Raw genomic sequence first — 14561 nt, 5'->3', positions numbered from 1 at the left:
TTCAAATGATAATTTAAGTATTCACATTGTAGCAATAAAACATATTGGTCACCAAATAAAAATGCTTTTTAATGCTATGAAACAAAAATTGCCTTTAGCACGAGCATTAGTGCTAGCACTAATAGTATGAATTTAATCTAGCCTGTGGTGCTCCAGAATAAATTTGAAGACCCATTCAAGGTTTTGCCTGAAACCAAAAGAATAAATAATGAATAAAAAATCTGATAACTGACAGATGGTTGCAGACATTCTTTCACTTGAGTGAATAACTTGTCATAAGTCCCTCACATTTGTCATGCTTGGCAGTTATGCAACTTTCATATTCAAAATGAAACTGCTGTGGTAATGTTTCCAGTATGTCTATTGCTTAAAATAAATCTCAGCACATAAACTATTTACATTCTGGGATATTTGCAATGTTTTGACAGCCACAAGATTTCACTAATTAGAACTTAAGGCAGAGTTGCAGACAATCTGACACATCAGGGAGGGTTTCTGGAATAAGAGTTTCAGAAGTTAGTCTCTCCAATAAGACACAGGGAGCTGGCAATGGTAGAGGAAGGAGGGGTGACTATCTACAGGTTAGACAAAGTGAGGAGTGACAGATGTGAGCAGGAATGCTCAGAGGAAATTACCATCTCTAACAGGTTTGAAGTACTGGCATTCTGTGAGGCGGATTAGGACTCTGGCCTGGACCATCAAATAGATTACATTGACACGAAAAAAACATGAGATGGCTTAAGGGAGGGAGGTTAGCAATTCAGTAGTAATATGAGACTCAACAGTTCAGAGTCCTGGATGCATTGTTGCCTCCCAGATGCTAGGGTAAGGGACATTTCGGAAAGATTAGAAAAGATTATGGAAGGGGAAGGAGAGCAACTAGTCACTGCGTACCAATGATATAGGAAAGTAAAGTGCTGATGTCCTGCAAAATAGACTTTAGGAGATTATAAAGCAGGCTTAGGAGCTAGCTTCAAGGGTGGTAATATCCAGATTACTCCTCCAGCCACGTGCTAGAATAGGGAAGGATAGGAAGATTAGGTGCTCAATGCATGGCTAAAGGGATTATTTAAGGAAGTCTTAGACCAGTTCTGGGGAAGATGGAAGCTGTTGTGCAAGGATAGGCAACATCTGAACAGGAAGAGAGCTAATGAGCTGGCAAAATGGATGAATAGCATTGTGAAGAATATTTAAACTAGGAAGGACGGCGATAGGGAAAATAAGATCAGAGAGAGCAAGTAGAAAAGGTAGAAATATATTATTTAATAACAATATACAAATAAAAAATTTAGCAAAAAGGATAGCATGCAGAAGGAAAAAAGAAAGTAAAAGGATGAAAATAAAATTGATCAGTTATAAGCAGGGAAAGACTAAGATAAAGGAACAAGGTGATAGTTTGAGCAAAAAGAAAAAAATCAAGGAGAAAGGAATATAGCATTAAATGCAAGCAAGGGAAAAGATAAAGCACAATGCAATGCTCAGTGTGAAAAAAAGTGACAAAATTAGAAGCAATTATGTTATAAGAAGATATAGATGTAATAGCATTAACAGAATCTTGGCTATAAACTAGGCAGGGATGGAAAATAAATTTATGAGATTGTAATATTTTTAGGAAGGACAGAATTGGTAAAAAAATGGAATGACAATGTTGGTGAAGGAGGGAATACGTGCTGTAGAGAGGAATGATGTACATAAAAATAGTTCGGACAGAATCAATATGGTTAGAGATCATTGTTACAGATCCCCTAATTGTGGCAGGGAAATGGATTAGGAAATCTATAGACAGATCAGAGAGTAGGAATAACAAAAATCATCGTTCTAGGCGATTTTAATTACACGCTCAATAATAGGGACAGGAAAGAAGTAAACAGAGAAAAAGGAATGGAATTCCTAAAATTGTGTGCAGGACTCCTCCCTCAAGCAATATGTTTGCATGCCTACAAAAGGAGAAGCATTGCTAGACCTAGTTATGAGTAAACAAATATATCAGGTGGACGAGTTAAATGTGGGTGAGCACCTCAGGAGTAGTGATCATAACATGATAAGTTTTAAGATCCAAATAGAAAGGGAAAAAGTTAGCACAAAAACAAAGGCAGCATATTGGAATAGGGCAGATCATAGAAAGATGAGGCGTGAGCTAGCTAAGGTGATGTGGAAAGAGAAACTGGCACACAGGACTTGATTAACAATGGGATTTTTTTTTAAAGATTGCAAAGTTGCAGAATAAATATGTACCATTTAAAAAAAGGGAATGTTGACTTAATGATGTCATCATATCCCTGTTCATTTTATAAATTACACATTTACAAAAGAGCTCATTTATTAAAAAAAACAACCCTTTTACGTTTAAAGAATTGGTAATATTTCTCCACCAAAAATATAATAAAAATATATAACAGGGTTTTTAATTAGTTAATTTAAAATACTGCAAACAACTATTTTTGTTCTTTACAGTTTACTAATGTTACTGCATAATATTCTACATTAGAAATTTACAACAATTACATTTGCAAATGAAAGAAAATATGTATATTTTTAATTCTGAAAAAGGCTTTCAGTGCATAAAAGGGTTAATAATTATTTGGAAGAAAAATATTTTAAAAAATCGATGTTAACAGATCACTAGTTTATAGATTAAATAATTTTAAGATGCAAATACCGTGGTAGAGCACATTAGAGTACAAAAGATTAAAGAATCCTTACCTTGTTGTACAAACGATCCATAAACAAGCCACGCTGCATTATACAAAGTTGTTGATGTCACAGATCCTACTTGAAGTGGTGATGGTTTTACCCAGTTAAACATGCAGACTAGCAGGCCTATTATAAACAAAGTACCAATAATACATGCCCACACTGACAGATCAAAAGGTTCTAGGCAGGTAAACATATCCACTTTGTCTTCTGGCTTCTTAAGTAGAAATCCTAAGGTGTAGTCCATGAATCGACCAGTGAAGTCCACAACATTCTCTCTCTCTGGGGTAATTGTCAAGGCTGAAACCGCTATATCAGCTCTCTACAGAGTAAATTTAAAACAAACATACACAAATTATGCAAAATTTTTTCATATTGCCAAGAATGAAAACTGAGAATCATTCAATTGTAATGATGTACCAATTTTCCAAATAACAAAATTAGACTGCTAGGTAATTTATCTTATCTCTACTTTGATAATACAGCAATATTATAGATTTCTTCAGCATGCATGAGGTATTAATGTACAATATTAATATTGGTTAATAGTCAATGGTATTGAGCTCAAGACTTCAAACTGCATCTTGATACATTAAAATACATATTCTTAGAATGGAAACAAAATGCAAATATCAAACATTTCAAACCTCTCAGTTCTTCATTTACAAAATGTATTTGTGCTTTCAGCACTGTTACAAAATAGTTTAATATAAAATTTACAGTTTGTTACTGTAGGCATAGAAATGTATTAATTTGAAATTTTAGATAACATACAAAACTCGTATGCAATTCACCATATTTCATAGGCTCTGTCAAAGGCTAGAGTGTAAGATGAAGAATTTGAACATTTGTTTAAAAAGCACCAAAACTGATTTAGAAATTTAAAATGAAAATAAATAGCTTACTTACTTTATCTCAACTTTAAATTACTTTTTATTAGTCTGGTTAAAGAGCATAAATTTATGTAAAATAATCAAGAATAGTGAACACAAAGGTTGAAATAGGTTTATCCCCAAGTCTCATATACCATTATTGTGGTATTAATATAAGACATCCTAGTGACATAAAAATGCAATATCATCCACTGGAAAGACCAAAGTCTGGAAATTATGCCGCATGATATTATTTACATGTTAAACATTGCATGCACATCCTGCGCCATGTGGGAACACCAGAACAATTAGTGTGTCCTGGAAAACCACATGTGCAGGAAGTGCCGCCAATTGTTCCAGCTCAGACTTTGAGCTTGAGGGGCGGCTGGTGTCACTATAGTGCATGTGGGAAGCTGAAAGACCCTTCTGCCAGTGGAAACAGTTTCTCCCTATTCACTCTGTCAAAACCGTTCATGATTTCAACACGCAACCAAATCTCCCCTTAACCTTCTCTGCTCTAAGGAGAACAATCCCAGCTTATCCAGTCTCTCCACATAACTGAAGTACCTCATTCCTGGCACCATTCTAGTCAATCTCTTCAGCATCCTCTCTAAGGCCTTGACATCCTTCCTAAAGTGTGGTGCCCAGAATTGAAGACAATACTCCAGCTGAGGCCTAACCAGTGTTTTATAAAGGTTTAACATATCTTCCTTGCATTTGTACTCTATGCCTCTATTAATAAAGCCCAGGATCCCATATGCTTTTTTTAAACAACGTGTCCAGCCACCTTCAAAGATTTGTGTATGTGCACCCCAGGTCTCTGTTCTTGTACCCTCTTTAAAATTGTATCGTTTAGTTTATATTGTTTCTCTTCATTCTTCCTACCAAAATGCATCACTTCACACTTCTCTGCGTTAAATTTCATCTGACATGTGTCTGCCATTTCACCAGTCTGTCGATGTCCTCCTGAAGTCTGTTACTATACTTCACATTGTTTACTACATTTCTCTGAGTTTCATATCATCTGCGAACTGTGAAATTATACCCGGTATACAAAAGTCCAGATCATTCATATATATTAAGAAGAGTAGTGGTCCTAATACTGACCCCTGGGGAACACCACTGTATACTTCCCTCCAATCTGATAAACAACCATTCACCATTACTCTCTGTTTTCTGTCCCCTAGCCAATTTTGTATGCATTCATGTTACAATGCAAATTCTAAGCTCACATTCTTTTGGTGAAATTGTTCATACATTAATACTTTAGCTCTGACTGACTTTTTGATGTGTGTATAAACTGTGCAAAGTTGTACATTACTTCACATGGATGAAATTATAATATTTTCCTCAGCACTTTTCAATTTTGAAAAAATGTGTGAATGTAAATAATAAAATGTATTACTAGCAGGCGAGTTCTCCTGGTGTCTTGGCCAACATTTATCTCTCAACCAACACTACCAGAAACAGATTAATTGGTCAACGTCTCATTGTTGCTTGTGGGACGATGCTATGTGTGAATTAGCTACCACATTTTTCTAAAAAACAGTGACTACACTTCAAAGTAGTTCATTGTCAGTAAAGCCCTTGGGGATAGGATGTGAAATTTGCTATATAATATGCTGTCCAATCAAATCACTTGATTTTTTATTCCCCAAAGCAACCATTCACAAACAATATGTACTACAAACTCATCATTCAAAGCACTCAAAAAATATTACTTCAAGTTCATCAACCAATAATGTCGCTTTTCGAGCTACTGACTATATAGGGGAAATCCTCGCATGTCTGACTCACAGCGAGACCAATTTAATGAAGTTCAATTTTAATGAGGCAGTGCTACCACTGGGTGGCTTTAAATAGTAAAATCCAGTAAATTCTGGTCCTGGGGCAAATGGTACACACACAGCACGAGCCTCAACTATAAAAAAAAGTGAGTGCATTGGACGTCCCGGGAACCCACCTGCTGAAGAGTGCTTCTTAAAAGGGACAAGTTAAACTTTCAATTTTATTTATTTTTTTGCCCCGACTTGCCAACACGAGGCCCAGACCATTTTAACTCCTGGGCCTCATTAACATACTTCAGGCCAAACTCTCATTCGAATGTGGGGTGAATGACTTGGAGCCGACAGGTGGGAGCGGGGCAAGCATGGCAGGAGCTAATGTCAGGAATTTGATCCTCACGTAATGAGTGATCAATATATGGAATAGACTTCCTGGAAGATTAGTGCAGTGAAGACCCTGGAATCTTTTACTAAAGCGCTCAGAGTTTCTAAGAGCATTTGTGTATGTGTGGGGGAAGTGGGGGGGGGGTCATTCTGGCTTAAATGAGACAAACAGGGAAAATACTGTCTCACAATTACCAAATTTTAAGGACTTTTACTTTTCAAATTTATCAGTAGCTGTTCATTAAGATTAATTTCAGGCAACTTATTTTATTTTCTCTCTTTTTCTTTCATGAGGTCCCCTTGTTTTTCCTTCAATTTTTCCCAGTTGAAAAAAATTGGGAATTCACTACATGGGAATTTGCAGCTGCTAATCTGTACCCTAGCACACTGGATTCCGAACACACTGCGCCATTAGTCTACACTCTAAAAAATTTTCTCAAAATAATCAGATTAAGTTAATTCAGTACAAATTAATCAAATGATATGGCCGTTTAAAATTATTACACTAGAATATCCAATTTTATCTTCACCATGGCACACACTAACCCCAACATAGACATAGTCACTCGAACCACATAATGCACTAAACTAAAACTGCAGTAGCTAATGATGGGAGCATTTTTAAGTGGAAAAAATATAAAGCACAACCAGTAAAAAAAAAACACCTTATCAGCAAGCACTTGAATCTGAAGTACAGATTGTATAATCTTAAAACTTGCATCAACATAGATACTCAAATTTCAAATATACATTTCAGTCTTAAATATGCCTTTAGCACACTCTACCCCCATATACAGATATTTATGTCTCAAATGCCATTAATAAACACAAAAAAGATTCCCTCTTTTACTGAATGGCACTTTCACTTGTGATTGAAAATATTGCAATATGTCTGCACGTTTTGTTGAAAATGTCGATGTTTGCAGTGTAACAATCTATTTAGAAGGAAATTGAGGAAATTAAGCACACAAAAGCTACTGTAGGATTGATGAATAAAGTGATTAATAATGCAAAAGGACTAATTTAAATCAAAAATAAAAATGATTTATAAATCTAAAATCTCCATATATCAGAAGTAAAACACAAATGTTTTCTCTGAAAGGAAATCTTAATTCCAATAGAAAGTGTAAAGATGGCTGGTGATCTTCACTACTACATTTCCCAACACCCCCCCCCCCCCCCACACCCACCCCATATTTTCTTTCCTCTTCCCTTAAAAGTGGTGACTTATGATGGGGTATGGATCCACAGGAGCCTCTGGTATCTTGACTATTCTTTGTATGTCAGCAGTTACAGTGAGTATCAGCAGCTTACTTGACAATGGACATATCACAGCTGAGCCCAATACTGTCTTTGTGATGTCTACACACTACAACTTTCCACAGACTGCAATGGGAACTGTGACTTATTTTTCTCTCCCTGGCAGAGAGTCACTTAAATCAACTGTATTGCTTCCACTATTGTCCAGCTGAGATCAGCTAACTCATCACAGAGCTGGAATCAAAGCTGGAATCTTTTGCTCTGCACCTTATCACATGGTACATTATCCATATGCCATTCAGGGAAGGGGTGGTCCTTGACTATAAAGTTTAATGATGCAGGCATAGGACCCTGGCTATTTCCTTTATTACATTATCCTATCAGCAGTTTCCTTCCCTGTTATGATAACGCCTAGATTAACTCATCCATTCTGCTCAGCTTCTAAAGTAACATTTTCAAGATGGCACATCATGATATGTGCTTGTCTTTTTAGAAATTTTTGTGAGTCTTTGTGACAGTGTGAGGTTTTCTTTTTGTGCTCAGATTGTTCAGAAAATGTACTCACATGTTTTTTAATTCATTTTAATAATTTCCATGTGTATCTAGTCAATCTATCTGTGCTTAGGGTTACTGCTTTATGTACACGTTCACATATCTAATTAATTTAAATAATTGTATTTATTCATGTACACATGAATTGATTTGCTCTAATTATTTATTTGTCTGAACGTGAATGGAGAATGAAAAAATAAATAGAAAATCACTGAACAGATAGATAAATAAGGAGGTTGCATGCAGCAATAACCTGAGCACAAATACATTGACTGGATACACACTGAAATTATTGAATTAAACTAGAAAACATACATTCATATTTTACCTTTTCTAAAAGACGTCAAATGTAACAAAAATAGTAAAATAATTGTTCAGATTGCAAAAAGTTGTTCTTTAAATTTATCTTTAACAACGTCAGATGCATATATAATATTTAAATAGAATATGGAGAGCAGTGAAATATTTTATTACCATTAATCAGACAGACCATGACTCACTTGTGAAAATAAAATTCATAATCCACCCTCCATTGCATCTTTCCTATATATTAAATTTGATGTATTATTTCATTCCTTACTGCACTGCAGATGAATTTATTCATTATGGATGCAAGTGAGTTCAATGAATTCTATTATTGGATGGCCGTACTTCCTGCGTTGATATGTTATTTTGCATGAAAGATCTTGCAACTGAACAAACAACCCTTGAAGCCAATTGTTTTTGGAAGTTGCTTTAAAATGGATAGTGGGAGTCAGGAGGAAAATAAAACAGGTGCAGTAAATATAGGTAAAAGAGTAAGAAGATAGGTTAGGTTAGACGGAAAAAAAGTAAAATTAAAGTTAAAGTGAAAATTTGAGAGAAAATATAGGGAAGAGAGATTAATTAAAAAAAGGGAATTCAGAGTGAGTTGTAGTAGTAATATAGAATCATAGAAAGGTTACTGCACGGAAGGAGGCCATTCAGCCCATCGATTCCACGCCGGCTCTATGCACGAGCCATCCAACTAGTCCCAATACCCCGCCCGATCCCCGTAGCTCTGCACATTTTTTCGTTTCAAGTACTTATCCAGTTCCCTTTTGAAGGCCATGATTGAATCTGCCTCTACCACTACCTCGGGCAGTGCATAACCAATCCCAACCACTCGCTGTGTAATAAAGTTTTTCCTCAAGTCACCTTTGGTTCTTTTGCCAATCACTTTAAATCTATGCCCTCTTGTTCTTGACCCATCCACCTATGGGATCAGTTTCTCTCCATCTACTCTGTCTAGACCCTTCATGATTTTGAATACCTCTATCAAATCTCCTCTCAACCTTCTCTGTTCCAAGGAGAACAATCCCAGCTTCTCCAGTCTATCCAAGTAATTTAAGTCCCTCATCCTTGGAATCATTCTAGTAAATCTCCTCTGCACCCTCTCTAAGGCCTTCACATCCTTCCTAAAGAGCTGTGCCCAGAACTGCACACAATACTCTAGTTGTGGTCGAACCAGTGTTTTATAAAAGGATCATGATGACTTCCTTTCTTTTGTACTCTATGCCTCTATTTATAATGCCTAGGACTCCGTATGCTTTTTTAAACTGCTTTCTCAACCTGCTCTGCCACCTTCAATGATTTGTGCGCATAAACACCCAGATCCCTCTGGTACCCTCTAGTTTATATTGCCTCTCCTCACTTCTTACCGAAATGCATCACCTCGCATTTTTCTGCGTTAAGCTTCATCTGTCACGTGTCTGCCCATGCCACCAGCCTGTCTATATCCTCCTGAAGTCTATCACTATCCTCCTCACTGATCACAACCCTTCTAAGTTTTGTGTCATCTGCCAATTTTGAAATTGTGCCCTGTACTCCCAAGTCCAAGTTATTAATATATATCAAGAAAAGCACTGGTCCCAGCACCGATCCCTGGGGTACACCACTGCACACCTCCCTCCAGTCCGAAAAACAACCGTTCACCACTACTCTCTGCTTCCTGTCCCTTAGCCAATTCTGTATCCATGTTGCTATTGCTTCCTTTATTCCATGGGCTGCAATCTTAATAGCAAGCCTACCATGTGGTACTTTATCAAACGCTTTTTGAAATTCCATATACACCACATTAACTGCATTGCCCTCATCCACCCTCTCTGTTACCTCATCAAAAAACTCTATCAAGTTGGTTAAACACGATTTGTCTTTAACAAATCCATGCTGGCTTTCCCTACTCAATCCACATTCATCCAAGTGACTATTAATTCTGTCCAGGATTATCATTTCCAAAAGTTTCCCCACCACCGAGGGATGGCGAGACTGGCACCCCACAAACGTCTGGTGACATAACTTTAAAATTCATCACACACAATATGAATTGATGTTAACAACGCTCGCCATCTTCAACACCTCAGCATGCTCATCGCAACATGACACATCTATGATGATGCTTAATATTGCCTTCTGTTCTCTTACAGGGCCTTCAATGCCTGCAGTGACGACAGAGGGCAATTCCTCAGAGGACCTGCCGGCCTCTGAGGGTGCACCGTCACATCTTAGTGAGCCATCCAGCAGCACAGATACTCACACCTCGGTGGGCCCTAGTACTCAGTTAGTTGGGTTGGCACCTGTGAGTCACCACACACAAGTGAGCACGAGCAGACACTGGTGGCAGGGGCAGCTGTGGAGAGTCCGCGTCGGTGGGCGCACTCCTCTCCAGGCTCTGCTCAGCTGGACGCAGATGATGAACCCCAGGGGCCATCCTTTAAAAGAAGAATGATCAAGGGACAGCAGCACATTTGCCAGGTACTGGAACGGGCGCCGTGCGCACAATAGTGCAGAGGATGGAGGAGTCCAACTCCTGCACGAGTGGAATGGTGGCGCAGGTATTGGAGGGAATCTCAGATACTGTCACAGGGACGTGAGCAACTGTCTGAGATAGTGTCACAGGTAAGTGCGGGAATGTCTGTGATGGAGAGAAGGCTAGCCTCCGTTGAGCTTCAAGCACGGCTCACAAATAAGTCCATTCAGGCCCTGACAACGGTCGTTTGGACACAGGGTGAACATTATTCTGCTGCCTTAAACAGGCAGATGGATACACTTGCACTGGCCTTACAAGGAATCACACACGTCCTCCAAACTGTTGCCCAGCAGAGTGGTAGGAGTGATGTGTTCCTGGCCCAGGGGAGGGATGATGGCAAAAAGGGACATGGAAGTGGGGATGCCACTCAAAGCGCTCCCACATCTCACCCATTGCTCCCCTCTCAACCAGTACCCGCAATGCTGCCTCCTGTCCAGGTGGCCGAGTCTGCCCCTGCACAGGTGCAGGTGGAGCGTCATTGAAGGGGCCCTCAAGGGCTCTGAAACCCAGAGGAAGTAGGCTCAAAGCATCTAAGCAGTCAGGGCATGAACAAGAGCAACCTGCCACTACTTCTGCTGCAGCTATAGGGGATGAACCATGTAGGAATAATTGTAAGAGAAAGGTGAAGGTTTTGTGAGCACAGGGGTGTTTGACAGACTGTCATGTTTTTTATTTATATTTGCTTTTTGTTAAAGTCACATTAAATGTTAGGATTGTCACCACTACTGCCTCGTCTTGCCCATTCTTGACTGGCTTTTGTGATAGGGCCTTTTCATGAGGTTCACCATGAATGGCCACACTTGATGCCACCCACTAGGTCACTTTACAGTGGGTGTATGTGTAGTTGCAGAACTGTTTTGTGCAGGGAGGGCTGGGCGGCCTGGTGTGGGCAATGCTCTATCCAGGTGGTCTGAGGACTGGATTCTTCACTCTGCCTGATGTTAAGAGAACCGTTCATATATTAGTGACTCCCTGGCCTCACAAGCAGCCAGGTGAGCTGCTGCTCTGACCATGGATTCCTCCTCTTCCTCCTCCTCCTCCTCAATGTGGATGGGGCTTCCACAAGCAGCACCCCTCTCTGTTGTGCCGTGTTGTGCAGGGCAAAACACACGACTATAATGCGTCCCACTTTGTCTGGTGCAAACTGAAGCGCTCCCCCAGAACGATCAAGGCGCTTAAATTGAAACTTGAGCAGCCCTATAGCAAGCTCAATTGCAGACCTGGTGGCGATGTGGCTGTCGTTATATCAACGCTGTTGCTTGGTGATGGGGTTCCTCAGAGGTATCATAAGCCATGTGTGCAGGGTGTATCCCTTATCCCCAAGGAGCTAGCCCTTAAGGATGTTTGGTGCGTGGAAGAGGGGCAGGATGTTGGATTCCCTCAGAATGAACGAATCGTGGTAGCTGCTAGGGAATCTGGCGCACACGTGAAGGAATCTTTAGCGGTGGTCACAAACGAGCTGAGTGTTGATGGAATGATACCCCTTTCTGTTGATGAACAGTCCTGGCTCGTGTAGAGGTGCTCGGATTGCTATATGGGTGTAATTGATTACACCCTGTACCCATGGGAAGCCAGCTACAGAGTGGAATCCCACTGCCCTCTCCGTCTGGCTGAGGTCGTCCATGACAAAGTTCACGTACTGCAAGGCTCTGCGAAACAAGCCGTCGGTGACTTGCCTTATGCACTTGTGTGCAGACAACTGAGAGACCCCAGCGATGTCCCCGGTGGCGCCCTGGAATGATCCCGAGGCGAAGAAGTCAAGGGCAGTGGTGACTTTAACTGCGACAGGTAACGAGATGCCGCTCGGCCCAGCCGGGAGCAGCTCGGCATGAAGGAGGCTGCAGATGTCTGCGACTACCTGGAGACTGACTCTAAGCCTCCATATACACTGCTCCTCAGAGAGGTCCAGGAAGCTGAGCCTCGGTCTGTAGACCCTGTGACGAGGGTAGTGCCTCCTGCGACGTCGCTCTCTCTGTTATTCCCCTCTGTGCTCTTGTGCAGGTGCCTGTGGCGCAGCACTGTGTTGTGGAGCTGCAAGTGGCGGAAGTGGACGCTGTGCCTGGTGATGTTGCTCGTCCACGGATGTAGTGGTGAATGCAGCCATGGCGCCCCCCCATCCTGATAGTGTGAGTTTGAGGGGGTCCGAAAAGTGTTAAAAATGTGTGAACAGAAGAATTGTGAGTGGAAAGTAAGAATTTTCAGTGAGAACACAAAGATCTTGCAGCCAAAAGTTTGTGTGAAAGAACTGAGTCCCCTGCAGCAAGAACTCACATTTTCTCGCCATCTGTCAAACAAGCATTTGAACGTCCAACTGGCTGCTGGCTGAAACACATCTGGTAGAACATGGAGTGTTTCCCACAGCACAGGAAACATGCTGAGAATGTTTAAAAATTGGACCACTGCCTCAAAGTGGACAAAATTAAGTACTTCAAGTATCTAAATAAGCCTCTTATCTATCATCCTGCCGGCTTTAATTGCTGGTGGGACTTCTGCATTCGGGAGGCGTGCGTGCACCCTGACGAGTCAGTGAGGAACCCGGAAGTCTGTGGGTTGGTGCCTGGTTCCGAACCTGCTCGGGATTTCTGCGATTTTCGGAGCCCCCCCCGTTCCCAACGCACCCGCTACTTCACTCGAAAATCGAGCCTAGCGTGTATTTATTAAATGTTTGCTAATTATTTCTATTGTTGTAACATATCTTTCATCCAGATATTCCTTCTTCATTTGAGGACAATAACAAATAAGCCCATTATATCTCAAAATACTATATCCTAAATAAGAATTTCAAGTTGGGGGGGAGATATGTAGTTGCAGTTTGCTAAACCCATACACGTTTTAAATGATAGCAGAGCAGGAATGCTACTCAACATACAATATATAATTAGAAGATTTACAATACAGTATTTGAATCACAACATTTGTCCATTTGACCCCTATGCCACTTAAGGAATTGACAGGTGTAACTACAGCAATGAAACTAGAAAGTGGATGTAGATTTTCATTACTATATTACTATATTCACTGGGTGCAAATATTCACTTTGAACAGATTTTGCTCTATAAAGAAAATCCTCAGTAAGGCATAATTAAAGAATAATAAAGTGAAAATAACTTGAGAAAAAACTTTGAGCCAAGTAGTAGAAAAAAAAGTTGTAAATTAACATGTTAATGTTGCCACTAATGTTAGTTACATTTGCTTATTTGAATAGAAATTCATGTGCTTTATTTGAATTTTCTATCATTTTAATACTTTGCCTAGTTTGTTCAAAAAGCTCCATCTGTACAATTGGTTGCAGATGTTCTGAAACCAAATGTCATTATCACAACACTATAATCCTGCTAATTTCCAAAATCAGACAATTGGAGCATTGTGTTTTTTTTAAAAGAAATCGCAGAGATTATGGAGTTGAAGTTTGAGAGTTATGATTCAGATCCAGTGTGTGACATTTTGTGTTTAATGATGGTTAGCAAAATAACACATGAATTTTTATCAATGTGCTTCTATGACAGAATATATTTATGATGTAGTTCTTCTGAAATGAGATATTCCATCAGTCTCCATAACCTATGACACTTTGAAATATGAAGAAACATTACGAAGGTAATTAAAAAAGAATGTAGCTTGCAGTGTGTTAGAATTCTAATTTAATTATGATTTTAGTGTTAGTAACAAGAAAGCTCCAAGTGTATACTATGTCAACTCTTTAAACGTAATTGCCTTTCCGACATTCAAAACATGGACCTAATTCCTTATCCACTTGTAAAAAAAAATCAATCTATATATTATTAAAGGTCTTACCTCTGCACACATTTCCTGTCTTCACAACTTGATTTCCTATTGTCATGTGCTTGTTGCATTTTGTGTTGTCTCTTTACTATTATAAATTCCTATGTCCATATTTACAATGGGTTTTATATATGGGAACTTTTCAGGATTATTGGATGGCTGTGGAAAACGTTTCTGAGCTGTTTCTCCTAGCTCAGCCACCATTGTGATTTTATTTCACAAATTATTTTTCCTGGTAGGTAAGTTGATTTTAAACTTTAAATTTTAACTTTTTAATATATTAAATCTGTATCTTGGAACCATTTGCAATTCTATGGATTAAAAAATGAAATTTTACCTGGACTCACATTTTCTATAGCCAAATGACGTAAATTACATTTTCTTCATATAACAATGTACTAAAGA

At 39.3% G+C, this 14561-nt stretch overlaps 1 protein-coding gene across 3 annotated transcripts in view; it reads right to left on the bottom strand.

The window, feature by feature from the left end:
- Positions 1 to 14561, bottom strand: part of LOC137332471 (glutamate receptor ionotropic, delta-2-like) — a 366170-nt gene that overhangs the window by 73792 nt on the left and 277817 nt on the right. For all 3 annotated transcript variants that reach the window (XM_067996343.1, XM_067996344.1, XM_067996345.1), the window contains exon 11: positions 2704 to 3016. In XM_067996343.1, coding sequence (XP_067852444.1) covers positions 2704 to 3016 — 313 coding nt within the window. The remainder of the gene's footprint in view (positions 1 to 2703; positions 3017 to 14561) is intronic.

The sequence above is a fragment of the Heptranchias perlo genome, chromosome 14, assembly GCF_035084215.1.
Source record: "Heptranchias perlo isolate sHepPer1 chromosome 14, sHepPer1.hap1, whole genome shotgun sequence".
NCBI lineage: Eukaryota > Metazoa > Chordata > Chondrichthyes > Hexanchiformes > Hexanchidae > Heptranchias > Heptranchias perlo.
The sequence above is the reverse complement of the archived record's forward strand: the minus strand, read 5'-3'. Positions and strand labels throughout refer to the sequence as shown.